General features: G+C 31.2%; 1 protein-coding gene across 1 annotated transcript; it reads right to left on the reverse strand.

The window, feature by feature from the left end:
* Window positions 1-14,208: 14,208 nt before the first annotated feature.
* On the reverse strand, window positions 14,209-17,026 carry LOC18010315 (UDP-D-xylose:L-fucose alpha-1,3-D-xylosyltransferase 3). The gene is given in 5 exon segments (XM_024148774.1): window positions 14,209-14,351; window positions 14,354-14,420; window positions 14,879-15,100; window positions 15,179-15,340; window positions 16,556-17,026. Coding segments are annotated over 5 exon segments (1,065 nt in total).
* Between the last annotated feature and the right edge of the window lie 1,937 nt (window positions 17,027-18,963).

An 18,963-nucleotide genomic window follows, 5' to 3' on the forward strand; every position in this document is an offset into this window, starting at 1 on the left:
ACAAAGTAACGCTAATATGTTTACTGATGAAGCAATGTCCAATTGAAATGTACACTATGGGGATAGTATGCAAAAGCAACTGTTCATTACACTGACAAACATATGGCTGCTATTGTTGTGTGTGTAATGCGATTTGTTTGTATAAAAGAGTACAAAGGTTAGATAACCATATCCCCTATTCATATATATACAGTTTGTAGAGATTGGGTTTGGATTAGTTTGTTAATTATTTTTATTTTATGTTTTCCGAGTATAGGTGACATTTCAATATCAAACGCTTTTAACTCTACCAAAATTTTGTTTGATCCTGACGTCTAGATCGTGAAAGACTTCAGAGAAAAGTATGTTATGTGACAATTTAATATCATTTTAACATTGTTTTACTTATATAATTATTGTTTATGTTTTTGTAGGTTGCCAAAAAACAATCAAATGATTGTCCATGCTGAAAAGAGTTATTCGACTTCTTGGGATGGTGCTATTGACTACCGTGAAGAATTTTTAGGTGTGAAAAATAGAAGGCGGACGATAGCTGGAATTCGTGATACAAAAGTGGTATGAGCTATATATTGTGAAAATGGTATAAATATATTTACATTTAACTATATACATATTAATGGTTTTGTTATAGCCTGACAAGATTGTAACATGTATTACAGTCAAAGACGTTGACACTTCAAAGCTGTGGTATTATTGAGCATGCAAACCTTGCAACATCAAAGTTTTAGAGCATGGAATTATGTCTGATGATGAAGATTACGATAAGAAGATTCCTTATTTCAGTTGCAAAAATTGTGGTGATATTTATTCATATGATACCATCGTCGCAAGCTAATACAATGGTTTGTCCCATAAAGTCAAGAAAACATTACTTATTCCATTAAGACTTTCTTAGGTAATATATCTAGCATATATAGCAGAATTATTTCATGTAGACTTTCTCTGATTGACTGGCTAAATGTTCGCCTTATTTTATTACATTGATTCGTCTCATCATACATTTATTCCGGCACTACATTACATGTTTATGATTGTAACGTTAAATAACCCACTCTTCTATTATCTTTCAAACAATGTAGGTACTACATTTTATTATTTGTAACTGATGATTCAGACGTCGATGTCCGCTTCCTGATGTTTGATGACACTACTCAAAGATTGTTAAGTCATTCAGCTGAGTCTATAATGGAACAAAATGATGAGGTTATTTGTGTAATAATTGTATACATTATGCATTATTTACATTTTCTGAAATAATATTAATTCACTATATATAATGATGCGCAGGATTTACCAAGAGGGCTCCCTGATGGCTTGACAAAGCTCCTAACTATGAGGATGCTTTTCAAAATAACAGTTTCAGAAGAACATACAAATGGAAGCCAGTCTCCGTATGTAGTAGAACTATGGTCTCTAGATGTCGACATTATGACTGAGTGAGATTCTCGATCAGAGGTAATATATGATCGTTTAGTTAAATTAAGATGTCAACAATGTACCTATGTCTTCAGCAACCGTTGATGCTTACGAGTTCTGACAAACTTGAGAATCCATCGTCTGGATCTTCACTCACTCCTTCTTCTAAGAAGGTAATTATGAGTCCCGACTATTTGGATGAAGGTGAAAGATCTGTTAACAAAAAGCGACCGAAGCAAGAGATCCCAGTGAAGTTATGAAGAAGCAATAAATAGTAATGAACTTATTGCAGAAATGCATTGCTGGTGATTGATTATTGCTTTTGATATTTGTAACCAATTTGTCCAATGGGTGGATAACGTTTGGACTCTATTCGTTATTTTGTTTGCGGTATTTGTGGAACCTTTTTGACATATTTTATTTAATCGTGGAACTTTAATGTTGCCCTAGATTGTTTTTTCCTAATTATATTTTTTTGAAACTTTAATTTGTGATTTTTTTTTCAACCAACTGTCAAAAATTTACACGAGAGTTTCAATTAAGACGACATTAAAACAGTAACCGTTTTACTCCATCACATAGAAAACTATTCATTTCCTTATTCTCTTTCATTCAATCTTCACAAAAATATTAAAACAAAGAATGTCTCCTTGTGAAAGACTTTCCGATCTTCAGAAGTCAAACGGCGGATATCGTATTTGTGTACAGACACTAAGAGATTATTGTGATTATACTCTCTTCGATCGACCTAATCGGATGTTAGTTCTTGCGGATGAATTTGTAAGTTTTTCAAGTTTGAAAAGATTTACCGTATATATGTTTTAGGAATGTTTTCTTAAATTATTTATTTTTATAAACCGTATAGGGCAATCGCATCCTCTCTACTATTCAATATGATATTATGGACAAATTCAAGTATGAATTGGTTGAAGGAGATTGGATTTTTCTTGATAATTTTGAAGTTACTGACAGAGTGATTCGTCCAAGTATATCATCAAACAACTATCATATACATTTCCTCAAGGATACCATTGTTGAGAAAACCGATCAGAAGTCTTCAAGAGGAATATACTCTTTTTGTGCATTCATGAATATTTTATATAGATTTATTCATACAGATAGATATCTTGGTATGTTTCTTACAGCTTTTTTTTTTAAATCGTTTATCTAAGGAACTCCAACATGTATTTAAAGGCAGTCATTTATTGTTGCAGTTGATCTTCTCGGCGTTGTCACATTTGTTCAGAAACTTCAGTTAGGAGTTCCTATGTCCGATACATCAGACACACCCACGGAACGTCCACTTATTCGTTTTAAAATTCAAGATTTCAGGTCTGTACAACTTATTCTCAGAACATCTGTTATTTGTATATTTTTTTATAAATTTTAAAGTATATTAATAATGTTCTAAATGATTAAAATATACAGTGGAGAAACTTTGAAATGTATTGCTTGGGATAACTTGGCAAGTAAATTTGAAGATCTTTGGACGAATCGTGAAAGGTCTTCTAGGCATATTATTGTATTGCGATTTTTCTCTTTCACTAGATGGAGAGGTAACTATCTACCTCATTATTTGATATTTTTAATGAATTACAAGTTTTACATATATATTTTTTTTCCAAATAGTGAGTATGTCTATGTATTTAGATGAATGGATAGTTAAATCGGAAAGATTCATATCTGATATTCTCGAGGATCCTCCTACCCCAGAAGTGGAAAGTGTAAGGTTGATGTATGTTTATTCCATATTTGATATTGTATCCTATATTATAATATTTCTAAATATATGATAGTTACATTTCTTATTTTGACATAACGCTTATAATGATAAAAAAAAATTCTAATATTATTTCAAGCTTGCATTTTCAAATGATTTTCATCCGGTCCACGATGAATATGAAGACCAGCCTCAGTAAAAGAGATTGTTGTTTCTTATTTCTTATTTTTATAGTGTTAAACCATACTTCTAAATTATTCTGATTGAGATAACTTATCCAATGACAATATTTTATATTTTCTAAATAAGAACTAAATTTTATTGGGTATATTGTCGAGAATCGTACTCTATTTGTTTTCAACAAAAAATAACTATGATATTCAAAATTTGGATGATCCGTGATTTGTGTTTGTATTAAAAAAATAGAGTACATAAATTCTGGTATTGTACTCTCATTGATTATTTGTAATTAATGAAATGAAGTAATTGACTTAATTAAAAAAAAAGTAGTCAGTACAAGATATGATATTTTCTTACCATATTTACATATTTTACTATATATATTTAATCAATACAAAAGTCAAATATACCAATGAATTGAATGTAACCATTTTGGTTTGTTCGTAAGTCACTTAATGCAATAAATATCAAAGGTTGTTATTTATTTGGATTTTACAAAACGACACAATCTTTCAAACCCTATAATTTCCATTGTTTTTCTGTACATATAAAAAGACCAAGTAGAAAAATTTCTCGTCATCTTAACTAAAAACAAACCTAAAGTCCCAGAAAACAACCACTTTCCTCAAACATGCCTCGCTATTGTACCCTTGAGTATCTTTCTCCCACAAAATTTGACTCCAGAATCCTTATAAAAGTTCTACGAGTTTGGGAACAATTCAACTACCGTAATCAACGCCAGGAATTGCATCTTATCCTTGGTGACGAAAATGTAAGTTCATCTTTTGAAAATTTTTTATTCTGTTGCATGTTATGAACATTTAAACACATGAATCACTGAAATGATTATTTGGTTCACGAATTTAGGGTTACAAAATAGAGGCATCGATAGATCAGGATCTTATTTCTTCCCTCGGTCCAAAGTTTAAAGAATGAGAATGGAATTATGTCAAATTCTTCAACGTTGTCAATGCGTTTGGATCTTTCAGAAATACTATAAACTACCACTTCATCAAAATGAACGCCGATACTATTGTAGACAAAATCTTTCAAGTCAATCCTAAGCATATGATATATTTTATGCTATTTAATGCCATTATCCGAGGGAATTTCCCTACTGAGTGCTTTATCGGTTAGGCTTCTCACCTTTATTCAATTTAATATATAGGGTTATAAATATTGTGTAATGAAAATGTTTCTTTGTAGATTTGATCGGCGTAATCATCTATGTTGATGATGAACTAAATACTGACATTGATGACCCCTACGAGATGATTTTTGGACCTTCTCACAAATTGGACATTCAGATAAGGGACATGAAGTAAGATATTTTATATTATCATCCATATATGTAAAGGCCAATAATTTTTCTTATAATTCAGAGTATTTATATTTTAGTTAATGTTGTTGTAATATAATTTTTGGTTTAGTTATAATGATATAGACATCGAACTCATTGGGAAGACTGCTCTGGACTTCTGGAAGAAGTGGGAAGACATAGGTAGTTATGAAACAGTCTTGACTTTGTGCATGTTTCGTCTGACATATGATTCTGAAGGTTAGTAATTAAATTTTATAATCGAGTGGGAACATTCATTTCGACTTTGTTTATATGATAATTTGGCTTCTAACATTTGTGCCCTTTATATTTGTAAATCATACAGGGAGATATCGCATAAGGAATGCTGGAGACCATTCTGAAATACTTTTCAATCCTCACATAAAAGAGGTTTCTGGTTATCTTGACTAGTAATTTTCTAATTGGTATTAATATATATAGTAAGTTTTATGGGCTATTTTAATCTTTTTTTAATTGTTAACTTGAAATTGTTTTCTGTCAGACTTCCTTTTACCGATATCCATGGAGATCCGAGCTGGCCATAACTTTAATCCCTCTACTTATATTTTAATACCAACTGTTAAACATTCCCATTATGTAATAATTTCCCATCAAACTGGGATGTATTTGAACCTACTTTCGTATATTTGTAATGAAATATTTAGTATTTATTATGGTAATGTTTAATTGCCAATTTACTTATGCCCTTTAATATCATTGTATTTATTGTTTATATATTTTACATGTATATATGTATAGTTTTTGATATAACATATACCATCTATATATAGAATTCATTTCAATTTAGAAATATTACTTCCTTTATAGACATTTTCTTCCATCCAATATTTTACATTTCCATAATAATAAGATATTGCCAAATTATACTACTACAATATTTTAACGGCCATTTTTCATATTATACCAAATTTAGTACCACACCAATTTATTACGGTAGACTTGGAAATTACATTTATTACGAGCCTTTATGAGTTTCCTTATTTATAATTATGCCACACGATGCAACTATAACGTTTCTTACGCAATTGACAATGTTTGCTCAGTGCTGATCTTTTTTTTGGTCCAATGCTCACTATTGATCTATTAACAACTTTACGTGTAAGAGTAAATTAATTCCGATTGACGTTTTCATTTCAGTGCTGACAACTGACGTAAAGCTTTTCTCATTACCTTTGGAGTTGAGTGTAAAATATTATATAAATTATCGAGGTTTTAATGTTTGTGGATTATAACCAATGTAGCAGATGAGCTTATAATCTTACGAATCAATACACATATATGAGAAAGTGAATTGGGAGAATAATTATTTTTTTAATTTTATTCAAGATAATTAAGGTACAAAAAAAAAAAAAAACAGAGATAATTTTAGCTAAACTTCGAAGTTTCTCTTTCCACGTTATTCTTATGTGCCTATAATATTCAAAAACATATTATGCAGTTAACTTCAAACATATTAGTTAAACAAATCAATGTATTAATGGAATATTAATAGCTTACCCACGGAGATGTATCTAGGTAGCGGATTTCTGTCTTAACGAAGCCGCATTCTATACATTTCAAACCTATCTCCAGATCTAGATGGAGATCATGTTTTCCGTTCTTGCAACGTTCCTTTGGATCATCGGTCGATTTTTCTTCATCAAGCTGCAGATATTACATATTGATATGAACATCCAATAATACAGAAATCATCAATAAAACGGAATAATTTAAAGTTTAAATTACCTCATAAGGAACCTCGATGGCCTTCGCAGTTGATTTGCTCAGAAAGTCATTCATCTCTTCCCACAGATTAGTTTGCTCCATCTCTGATTCAGAAATTAGAGGAGGTGATGGTGTTTCTTCCACACCAAATCTCATGTTCAATGGTGGTGGATTAATTTTTAGTAATCCGTTTTCATCATAACGTTTTTCTTGGTGATTCTCCATTTTTGTCTAATCTCTTATCAGGCGTTTAGGGTTGCAGAGTAAATTTTATAAGTATGTTTATAATAGAAGCTACCTAATATTTTATATAGGATATAGTAGTTAAAAATATTCAATGTCACCAAATTTCTATGTTTTCTTGGGAATACTGTTTCAACCAACCAGTTTGACTTTTTCACTTTCGCTTTTAATAAATGGACATAATATTTACACAAGTCTTCTTCGTCCAATTCACATAACTTAGCACATACAAAAATGTTTAAAAATTTGGATTTTCCTCTTTACAGTTTGATTTAAACCGCAATATATGGTAACATAATATTGTACTCCGATAATTTCGAACTACTATTCTTATGAAGCAATTATGTATAAACTGAATTATCTAACCATATATTCTGGATTTTTTAAAATATAATATGAAGGATATTGATATATTGTTATTACTTTTTATAACGAGATGCATATTGCAATCTTTAACTTATTCGTATATTCGTGTATGCTCTATTTAATCCATCTATATATTCACATCATACTTTTGTGAACTGAAACTTCATTTGTTACACTGAAAATTTTTTTTCAATATTCTCCATTTCTACTGCTATGAACAGGATAGGTAAGCCTTCTGCGTCCAACTCTATTCTATTAAGAATCCTTGGTATAGAAGTATAGAACTATAGAGACTTACCCTTTATATCATACATTATTTATTTCCTTTTAACTGTTTTAACAAGTTCTTATGATTGTTTTCAGAAATTATTCAATTTCATCTACCAAGAACAAATTCTCCCAAGTAAAACAAGGTGGACAAACTAATGAAAAATACAAAATTTATTGCTTGGATGGAGTGTAACAAGATATACCCAACTGCCAGATTCCTGCTCTACACTGAATTATCTCATCAATTTGTCTGGAATGCCACATTGCATGAGTGGAGGCCACGGGTGAAGGGTTCAGGAAATCCAACTATTCTTCAACAGTATTCAATTTATGATGGGGAAATTTTTTATTTGGATTGTCTATTGAATATCATTAGAGGTCCTCGCAGTTATGAAGATATCCGAACAGTTAATGGTGTTTTATACGACACCTTCAGAGAAGCTTGCTATGCAATGGGTTTATTCCCGGTCAATTAGATTTATATGTCTTTCTTAAGATTAGTTTTAAAATTGCATGCTGTATCTTTATTTCAATAAGTTACTTTCATTTTGTTGTTTTTCATCGTCTTAATTTTTTAAATTACTTTTTATGTTGATATATGAAATAGTAAAGTAAATCATCTACTAAATACTACATTTGCAACCGTTACATATTACATAATTAATACAACAGTCAACCAATTAATATTTCATTAAATATACCATAACATATAATTTATAATTTAGTTAATAAACTGTTATCATTGTAAGTTTAAAATATTGTTGATGCGAATTAATCGTAACTTAGTTGTTATTATATCTTAAATTTTGGAAATCTCTAATAAAATTGATCAACTTTTTAAATTTCAAATTTAACTGAAATACATAATATAGAAAAATGCGATTTGTTGTTATTTTAGATAATTGTTGCGATGAAAAATAATAAATCTAACATTCCTACAAATTTGGAAAATCGTTATATTTCAAATTAAAAAATATCAATTAAAAGGTTTGTATGTCTTACACAATATTGGATCTCATTCGATGTAAATAACAATTTTCTACATAAGCAAGGACAGTTTTTTCTAAAAATTCCAGTGAATAATAAAAAATCAACAATAGCAAAAACTTATGGAAAACGGTATACATTTCTCATTACCTACTGATCAAAATTACTTGTATATCTACTCTATCCAGAATTTGGTATAAAGTACTAACAGTATACTTCTTGTCGAAAGTGAGCTTTCAGAAGTAATATAATTACAATAACTCTATGGCGACACAATGAATAAAATTACTTATTCTGATGTGATTCTCCACATATGCACAAGAAATATTATGTAGGAAAACGTGTATTTTTCTTTCATATAAACAATTTTTTGTACGTCTGTGTGAGGATCACATGAGAGGAATAATTGTAGTATGGGTTGTGTTTGAGTGAGGAATTGTTTGCTTGGTAGTTGATCAAAATTCTCTTATGGTGTGTATTTATAGAATTCGTACAAAGTGACTCCTCATTTTTCTTCGTTGTGTTTCATATTCCCCAAAAGTCGTTTATAATTAAAACATATTAAATAACATTTGACTGATTTATCACAATTTCCAAATGAAGATACATTTCGAAATAAATGAATACATCTTCACATATAATCTATAAAATATGTTCATATATGTCACATTTCGATGAATAACTTATGAACATAAAATTAATGTATATATTCATAATTACATGTATTCTTCATCTACATTTTATTCGTTATACATACCCAATTATAACTACTTAGAATTTATAACTGCAAACATGAGCCAATTGTAAGACACAATCCAATTCTTATACTAATAACATACCATTCGGCCCAAAATTAGTAACCATGTACCCACACACACTGTCAATTATCAATATTATAAAATTCGACCAAAAAAACTTAACAATATATCCAATAAAATTAAAAATTTTAAAAACATTCAAGTCTGCACATGCGTGTGGACCAGTATCCTAGTAACTTTTAAAACATAACTTTTTAAGATTTAAGTCAAAACCATAAAACTTAGCAGAATTGAAACAATTTTGCAAAATCTGGTTTGATATTTCCAACTTAAATTTTTTTAAACTTACTATGATTTAATATTTTTTTGTTTTATAAAAACATCTTTAACTATACCTTATTAGGACACAAAAGGTATTTTTGTTCTGATAATATAAATATATGTACGAACTAAAATCTAACGATTATTATGTTGAGCCCAAAATAACCTATTTCTTAAAAATAGATATATCTGTTATAATATATATAATATATTTATTTGTCGCATATAAAAATTGAATAAGGTTTTAATTTAACCAATATACTAGATTCTAACTCCGTGCATCCGCACATGAATTTCTTATCTTCTTATTTTTAATATAATTTGTATTTATTTTTTTGTTTAGATCGAATCCACAGAGATTTGTGTGCCTGATATTCTTCTACGGTTTTTAACTTTATGTCTAGACTAGATTGGTTTTTAAAGGTTGGTTGTTTTTCACGAATTAAACTAAAACAAAAGAAAGCAAATAAATCTATCCTAGAAAGCAAGTAAAGAAATCGAATGAAAGGCAAATAGAACAAGTAAAATATCGAATGAATACTAATAAGGCAGGTAAAATATCGAATGAAATACTAGTAAAGCAAGTAAATAACGAACTAAGGAAATCGAAATGCAGGCCTAAATAAGCAAATAAAAATCGATGGAATTGTAAACTATGGCTAAAAACGCTGAGCTTTTGGGAACTCTAAGGGATCATAATCGGTTTTAACACTAAGGTAGATAGATTGGGATTGACAGATAACGATATATGGGTTCTAGAGCTAGAGTACGGCGGTATGACTACGTCACTGTCGTGATCATAACCAACTATTTCTCGCAACCCTGACAAGTAGGTTTCCACTCTGGCCCTGGAAGGGAGAGAACGCAAGAGCTGCACAAAACTCGTCAATACTCACGATCTCGCCTCAGGTAGGTTTCCACTCCTACGGAAAAATTGCCTGTTTCATTCTAGGGCTGATACTTAATGAAAACTTTCACAACACTAACTATCTAGATCAGATACTAGGTGATCAATCAAGCATACATGCAATAAGAACAAGAATAAACAGAGAACAGGTCGAAATCCCAGATCTATAAACCTAGATGTCTTAATCGATTATAAGAGCCCCTTTCGGGAACCCTAAGCCCAACTCGGGATCTACTCAGACATGGCTGAGGTCGACATCATCATTGGTTTTAATAAAAGTAATGAAAAACAGTAAAGAAAAGAGATAAAGAAAGCTTCTCTATTGAAGTACTCGGACTTGAACAATCTTCTACAAAAATCTCATAAAAAAAACGGCTAAAGGAAAAGGGTTTCTGTAAAGTATGAGTTGCTCTCTAAAAACGACCTAAATGACATGTATTTATAGTCTCCAATACTCCATGGTCTCTAGGGTTCCGGAATTGAGGCTGAGAATGAATTTGGGCTTCAGATATGTGGGCTTTAGTTTGGACCTTGATGGCCGCGGTCGGATGTGTTGTGACCGCGGGGATTGGCTTGTTGGCCGCGGTCGGGAAGCTTCTGACCGCGGCAAATAGGTTGTTGGCCGCGGTCGCGTGACTTGTTGGCCGACTTCGAGTGGCTCCGGGGCTAATGGAATATCTTGAGATCCAACCGTTGGAATGTCTCCAAACCAAGTGCATTTGAAAGCTGGTTGATTCTTCTATAAGTTGTCAAATTTTTATGGTGATCAGACGGTGAGAAGGTCTTCGTCTCTCCATGAGAGTTCTGATGGTCTGCATTTATCCAAAAGAGTGTTTTTGTTCCATTTTGTGCTTCTTTATCCCAAATTACCTTAAAAGTCTTTTAAAATCCGAAAACATAGAAATCCTTTGAAAACCTTTGAAAATGGAGTAAAAACACCTATAAAAGATATTAAAGTGATCCACAAAAATGGTCAAAATCCGGTGTTATCAGCTAGTTTAATTGTCTCAAATCATCTTAATATCTTACATGTTTTAATAAACTAACTCATAGACCTTAAGTATAAATATATAACCCTATCAGCTCCATCATATTATTGTATAATATACATATTTATTAATCTTAAATATTTGATATTTTAGACTGTTTGATTATGATAAAATATAATAAGATATTTATTTACTATGTACTATTATGAAAATATTATTTGAATTTAAAATTTAAATTATATCTAACATGTATTTAAGGAATACTAAATTATAAAAATTATTATATAAATTTTCATAATAAATTTTAATTATAAATATTTTTGAATTTTAAATTAAATTTGAATCCAAAATTTTGTAATTAAATTTAATTATTATAAATTTCAAATAATTTGAAATTTAAATTAAATATGACCTATATTTTTAAAGAAATCTAAAAATATTTAAATTAATAATTAATTTTTAGAATTAAATTTATTTGTAAAATAAATTATTTTAAAAAAATTTGGAAATGTTTGGAAGCAACTTCTTCTGTTTTAATATAATTTTTTTTCTTTGTTAGGAGTTTGTGAGATAATACTCCCTCTGTTCAGAATTATTTGATGTTTTAGAAAGTTTTTTTTGTTCAGAATTATTTGATGTTCTCATTTTTCAATGCAAAATTTAATGAATTTTTATAGTTTTTGACCTTTTATATTCTGCAGATTGTCTTCTTATTGGCTGAATGATATTTAAATGAATTATAAATAATATTTTTAGTATAGGAAAAATAAAAATTAAATGAATCCTTAAACTGTGTGCAAAAACCTTAAACATCAAATAATTCTGAACAGAGGGAGTATAATGTACGACGAAACGACAATGACTTCTTAACTGTGAGGGGGAGGGGGGTAGGAATTAATGAAGATAAATTGATGAGGAAGATGGATAAGATTCTTTTTGGGAAAAGGAGGCGCCTAAGGTGTCACTAAATGATACTGTTTACTTATGCCTTGGTAGTTGTATAAGTATTTGGATTTTGACTAATAATTTTATGGTACATTACGAAAGTGTTTGTATTTTCGTTAAACTATCAATAAATTAAACTCCAAGTTATATTAATTAGTCTAATCATATAATGTTTGTTTTGTTGGTATATTAGAGTTTTCAGACATGAATATTTTACCGGCTGAAAGTTTCAAAGGGATAAGACGCGGTAAAGCTGCATATAAAAAAAGATTTTCATTTAAAAATTTAAAATTTTTTTTCTTTTGAAAAATATTGAAACCAATTTATTGGGTTATAGTGGGCTTGGAAGACCCGTTATCCTTCCTGTGAAACCAGCCTTTAAAGATTATCTAATATAAAGATTTTCCAGGTGCCTCAGTTGTCCCAAAAATGAAAATTGAGTTTTCAAAATACATTCTTCCCGTTGAATATGATTGAGAGACACATTCGCCTTGTCATACAGTAAATATCTATGACATTACAATGCTTTTGTTGAGAAATCCCCAAGTCTCTCCAAATTGATTACTTTACATAATTCCAACTTTGTCTCATCTTGTATATTCCACAATAAAGCGAGGTATCTCAATTCTCGCAACTCCTTCAAAAATCGAACATGTAGATTGGAGATCTCATCATCACAATTACATCTACATTCTGTTAGAGCAGTGACTTTAGTTTCTTGATGGAAACAGGTGGATGAGTCACATGTGCCTGATATAAACTCAAGTATCTCAAGTGGACCAGGAATGTTTTTTTTTTTTCCAAGTATCTCAAGTGGATGATATCTCCAATACCTTAAGAGGACAACTTATTTCCCTTAAACTTGACGTTAGAGAGATCTAAAGTCCTCATTAACCTTGTCAAATGTAAACATGAAGCCAGCCAATAGAACCCTTGAGACTGCTCGTTAAGTATGAGAGATCTTATTTTTGGGTTCTTGATATACCTCTTCATATGAATTGAATCATCAAGCAAATGTTTGATGAGTCTGCCTGATATACGAGGAGATTGAGACTTTGCAGTTGATGTTACGGTACTTGTATCAACAATTGGTAGTTGATTTTCTTCTTCAGCTTTAAATACACAAATTTGTCTCATCATGTCATGCAAATGACATTTCAAATCTTGAAGTATGAAAGTCTCGTTCAAAAATAACCATTGTACGATCTAATGGAGTAATGGACTCAAGCCATTGGGCTTCGGAAAACAACAGTTGGGATTGCTGAAACGCCGCCGTTTACTCTGGTCTTCAACAGATCAAGAAGTCAAAAATTCTTCGTTTAGCCGTCAAGATCAGTGACTAACTTCACTCTCTCTCTGCTTTCTTCTCTCTCTCTCTGCTTTATTCGATCTCTCTCTCTCTCTCTCTCTCTCTCTCTCTCTCTCTCTCTCTCTCTCTCTCTCTCTCTATCATTTCTTCTCAAAACTGTATGACTAACACGTGATAGCTTGTGATTTTTACTCTCATTTTAATTGAATAACCTTTTAAAAAAAATTATTAGGCCACAAACAGTTTCTTTGATCTCTTTCACACTGTTTCTCACCATTGCTCTTGATGTCACTTGTTTTACCGAGTTTTCCCTTTAATAAAATAGTAACTAAATGGGATTTTCGTAATATAAACTATAAAAATACGCTTACAAGTCTTTTGGCAACTTTCCAAAGAAGTCAAGTCATCCCATCTTTACACAAGATTATTTTAATAACATTCATACATTCGAAGGCTAGTTTTGAATAATTTTCTCTATAATAATTGAGTTTGAATAAATTTACGTGGAACGTTTTCAAGATCCTATACTTGTTGTATTTAAGAAAATCCTCTCTAGAGTAACTTTAGTTTCTAACCCCTGTTTTTCCTTTGTTTTCTCGCTCCTCTCCTCTGTTTTTTCGCTTCAATATTCTGCTCTTGAAGTAACCTGAGTAACAAAACGAAGTTATACTATGTGTTAGCCTCAGGATAACAATAAAAAGAGAGAGAACGAATGTTTTGGTGCATTCGAATTTTACTCTAATTTTCCCAGTGGTGACTCATGAGAATTATCAGCGACTAGCCATAGACCAAAGTCTTGAAAGCGTTTCATCTTATTGTCGTAGCCGACAATGTAGTTATTGTGAACTACGACATGTTTCCCCATTGTCTCTTTACCCATGTCTCGTTTTTGAAGTACAATCCTCCTGATGGGAAAGCTGATTGTGGAAGCAAGAAGACATCTACCTGCATAATTGAAAATCACAAAATAGTTGAGCCTGAATTCGAACAAGTGTAAAGTTACCTTTTGAGATTGAACTGAAAGTCGTAGTCAAACATTCATAAGTACATCAGAGGACTTATGAGTAGATAAAGTTAGGATGTCATAGTACCTAAAAAAAATAGTTTAACTTCTAAGGTGTTGTCCTAATATGTGTTATCGAGATGATAACTTTCATCGGCCAACCTTGAATTGAATTACACTTTATAATCAATAATATATCTTATTTAGACCAGTTGATTTTGACTTGACAAACTAGATTCTAATATCATGTTAAATTTCATGGACATCCAACTCAAAATCAATTGGTAACAAGTGGATTGGTTTAAAACTTCTGATCTAGAATCATAAAACATTTTTTTGAGATTTTAAGCTGTCATATCATCAAACCTAGCAGTGGAACTTGGAGGAAGTAATTACATACCTGATGAGTTGTTTTGTGAAGTGCCCGATTAAAAGCAGGCTGATCATGTGGTTTCTTTGCTTCGATGTTAGACCATGTTTGAGCTCGAATTTCTTCAACCCATTTCTTCATTAGAAGCTTTGCACCATTAGTGGAACGCAAAAAAATGAAACAGCTACATACATAAGTTACTCCGCTTCGACTCAGAGGTGGTAAATCATGGGAGTGATTTAAAGGCTTAATCTGGCAGCACCAAAATTGAACCAAGTATAAGGATAAATACAAACACTAAAATGCAAGAGGTGCAGTCATGGTACATACCGCAACCATGTCATCCATGAAATATACGTCGTGGCTTCCCTGTAAATACTGAAACGGATCTTGTAGCCAAACCATATCAACATCATTGTACATAACATGATAACCTAGCTCCAAAATGTTTAGCAGATGTTGTGGCCTTCGAGATGTAAGATTGTAGAAACCCTATACAGATATAATAAATTTTGTTAGAAAATTGGATTATTCACATCCCAACATACAAGTTCTTTGCGTAGGTTATTACATTGGGTCGAACTTTTTTTTTTGGTATCAATATAATAGTTATGAATAGTCATCGACTCCTTGAAATTGTTTTGAAGAAATATTAGAAGAATAGGACCTAGTATGGGCAATGCATTACAAACGTAATCGGCACAGCTTCAGCCAGATTATTCTATTCCACCTCTTAGAAAGAAAAATACTTACTAGAATGACGATATATTGATATAGAGCCACTACGAGGCCTGAATATAAAATCCTGAACCAAAAACTGAATTGGAACCGACCCAAAATAACTGGTTTAATTTGGTTTCAGTTATGTCCAAAATACCTGATGGTTTCTCCTCATTGATACCTGTGGGTGTTGGAAGTATCCAGAACCGGACTGATAATTGATAGGTACCCGAAATTACCTAAATTATATATATATATATATATATATCAAATATATTACAAGTTTTCAGATATAGTTTTGCTATTTTGGATATAATATTTTTGTTTTTTCAGTTTTTCTTTATATATTTTTGGATTTCCAAATATATTTTCGGGTTTTAAATATATTTTCTAAAGTTTTTTTATTGGTTTTTTCAGGTGTATTTTCGTATTTTCGGATTTTTAGATATAATAAATAATTAAATATCACAAGGTCTAAAACCGATTAAGATCTAAAAAATTAAGGTATTTACCAGTTCTTAAAACTTGGAACCAAACTGTCTGAAACCAATTGGTACCAAACTAGAACCGAACCCAATATATTTTGGTACCTATATGGATCCTAAACCTCCCTATTCGAAATACCTAGAACCAATCAGTTTCTACCCAGAACTCCGAATACCCAGTGCTAACTTCTACCCTGATTATAATGGATCAATGAGTCACGTCATTGTGGTTATAGCTGTAGCTTCAACGGAATTACTACCAAAATGCATAAAGGAGAGCTCATAAGCGGTTATACCGTAAAACAGGGGATGCAAAAATCATTCGAAAATTCGATCAAAACAGGGGATACAAAATCATTTCACAAGCTTATGATCCGAATAATCACTGAAATATCACTAGCTAATAAATGAACATCCAATATCTATCTAAGGATCAATCTCATATGATCTCAAGCTAGAGATAGACATCGGATACGAAAAGGTGATCAAACTCTCGGTGTACCTGGGAACCAAATTTGTGTGCGGTTTGAGGATCCAATGCTGGAGGAATGAGAACGGCATGGCCAGGCCACTTCTCGTTGACTTTGTACAGAGTAGCGTAATCTTCAGCGATCACGAGAACTTTTTCATGATGCTTCTGTCTAGAAATGCTAATCAACCAGTTGTTGAGAAAAGGCAAGAAAGGATAACTAACTGCACAAACGATCACCGTGTCGTTCTTAGCCACAAACTTAGCCGCTTGAGCAAGGGAATAGTCGCGCCAGTCAGAGATCGTGAAAGAAGGAGAAGGAGAAGAAGTAGAAGAAGAAGAAGAGGAGGTTCTGTTTGGAAACAGGAATAAAGGAGATTCTGACAAAGGTAAGTATACACCGATGAGAACGAAGAGGGCTAGAAGGAGGAGGAGGAGGAGACCGTTGCGGTTTAGGAGAGAGATGGGACGGTTTGAGATTGAACGTTGTATCTGCTGCGCCATTGTTGTAGCAGGAGATGAAACAAAACTGGTGAGGAAATTTTCACAAGTTGAAATCAGACTCGAAAATGGGAACATATGAGAAACAAAAAAAAGTCAGCGACACTATTTCAGGAATGACAACGTGTAGAGATAATAAATCTCCATATTATTTTTTATTAATTTATAAAAAGTTAAGAGATAACTTACACTATTATATATGTGTTTTTAATACATAATTATGTTGGGTTTGACGTTTGATGTTGTGTATATGTGTACATAAAACCTTACAATAAGGCGAAAACTGAGTGGGGGGCTTGCGGAAATGGTTTTCTATTACGAAGTTCAACGATCCAAGAAATGAGTACATTAACCAAGATCGTGGGTTCCAATGGCTTGTATGAATAGAAGATGATTCATCACAATAAACAAATAAAAAGAAATCTACTTAGAGTTGATGTCACGTCTGTGTCATGTGCTTAATTGATTTTGAATCAAATAGTTTAGTAAATGTTGTCATTGTATACCATATAAATAAATATTTTTCTCTTGTCCGTTTCTCAGTAAGTTTGCCATTTGGTTAATTTAAATATTTGTTTACTCTTTTTTTTTTACCCATCTCCAATATCATCGAAATAAATAATTTATTATATAAAGATTTAGTTGAATCTCACAAACTTGACACATAAGCACTCCTTTGAATGACACATCAGCTCATTTATTTGTTATTTAAAAACTATAGTGAAACTCTAATTAATTTAAGCTAATTACTTTTATGTTCATTTTTCTGTGCACTGATTTATTTACCATCATGAGCCTCATGGCTTTTTGACTCCTATTTTTGATGCTTTCTATTCTTAATGATGCTTCAAACGTTGTTTTAAATATTGGTCACTCATGTTTCAACGCATAAAAAATAATCAGCAAATATAGAGGAGAAGACATGGAAAGAAGTAAATATTACCTAAGATTTTCTAATAAATCTCTAATCTACAGCTTCCACGTTGTAACTTATGCAAATTTCTATATAGAAGCTTACGAAAGTGAATGTTGTTCACAAATCTTCGGTCTAAGATTTATTTCTTGGCCATGGGCAGAGACATCTACATTTAATACCATCGTTTGTGTTCATTTAAAGGAAAAGAAGAATTTTGCTTTAAAAAGGAAGATTTTGTATGATGGTTTCGAGAATTCTGTGAAGAGTAAATAGCAAGAAAAAGCTATAATAATAATTTCTAAAACAATAATAATTCGGCGACGAAGTTATAATAATAATTTCTAAAAACTTTGTTTTAAGTTAAGCTGGTGTAAGTTATATATTCTATTTATTTTTGTTTTAGAGAAAATTTTAAGGGAGAAAAATAATACTCTGAAAGACCTATTACATCCATTAGTAAATTTTGTAATATCTATGTTTTTACAAGAAATGATAAAAATCTCATCTCAATGAATTATAATTAAAGAAATCTTTGTGGAGAAAAGATAAATATAATTTATATTATTTTATGTGTATGAAATGTAGCTTGTTTTATCTCCATCAGATCTTGGAGTTGGAGTATTGGTTCTCCCAAGTACTGCAATAAAAAGCCACTGGAGCGGCAGAAGCCAAATCTGATGGTGAAAATGGAGAAAGACGTATTTGGTAAGCTTTTACGATACCTGGTCATGCTTATCTAAAGTTCCAAACTCTACTTATGATGCAAAAGATAATATATAGTATGAAATATCACAGATTTTCATGCTATATTCATTTCCTAACATTTCTATTTTTAGTGGAGATTGTGATGGTCTTTGCCAATGAGAATAAGAAAATTTTATGGAATAAAGTTATCCATTTATTTTGAGAATATACCTCTTAGGTTTCTAATCATAATATTTAGTATTTGCTGGATTCTCATATCTTTGTTTATGATGTTCAAGATAATTTTCCATGTTTAATTGAAGACAACGTTTCTTAGTAG

This window comes from Eutrema salsugineum, unplaced genomic scaffold (genome assembly GCF_000478725.1).
Source record: "Eutrema salsugineum unplaced genomic scaffold, Eutsalg1_0 scaffold_8, whole genome shotgun sequence".
Taxonomy (NCBI): domain Eukaryota; kingdom Viridiplantae; phylum Streptophyta; class Magnoliopsida; order Brassicales; family Brassicaceae; genus Eutrema; species Eutrema salsugineum.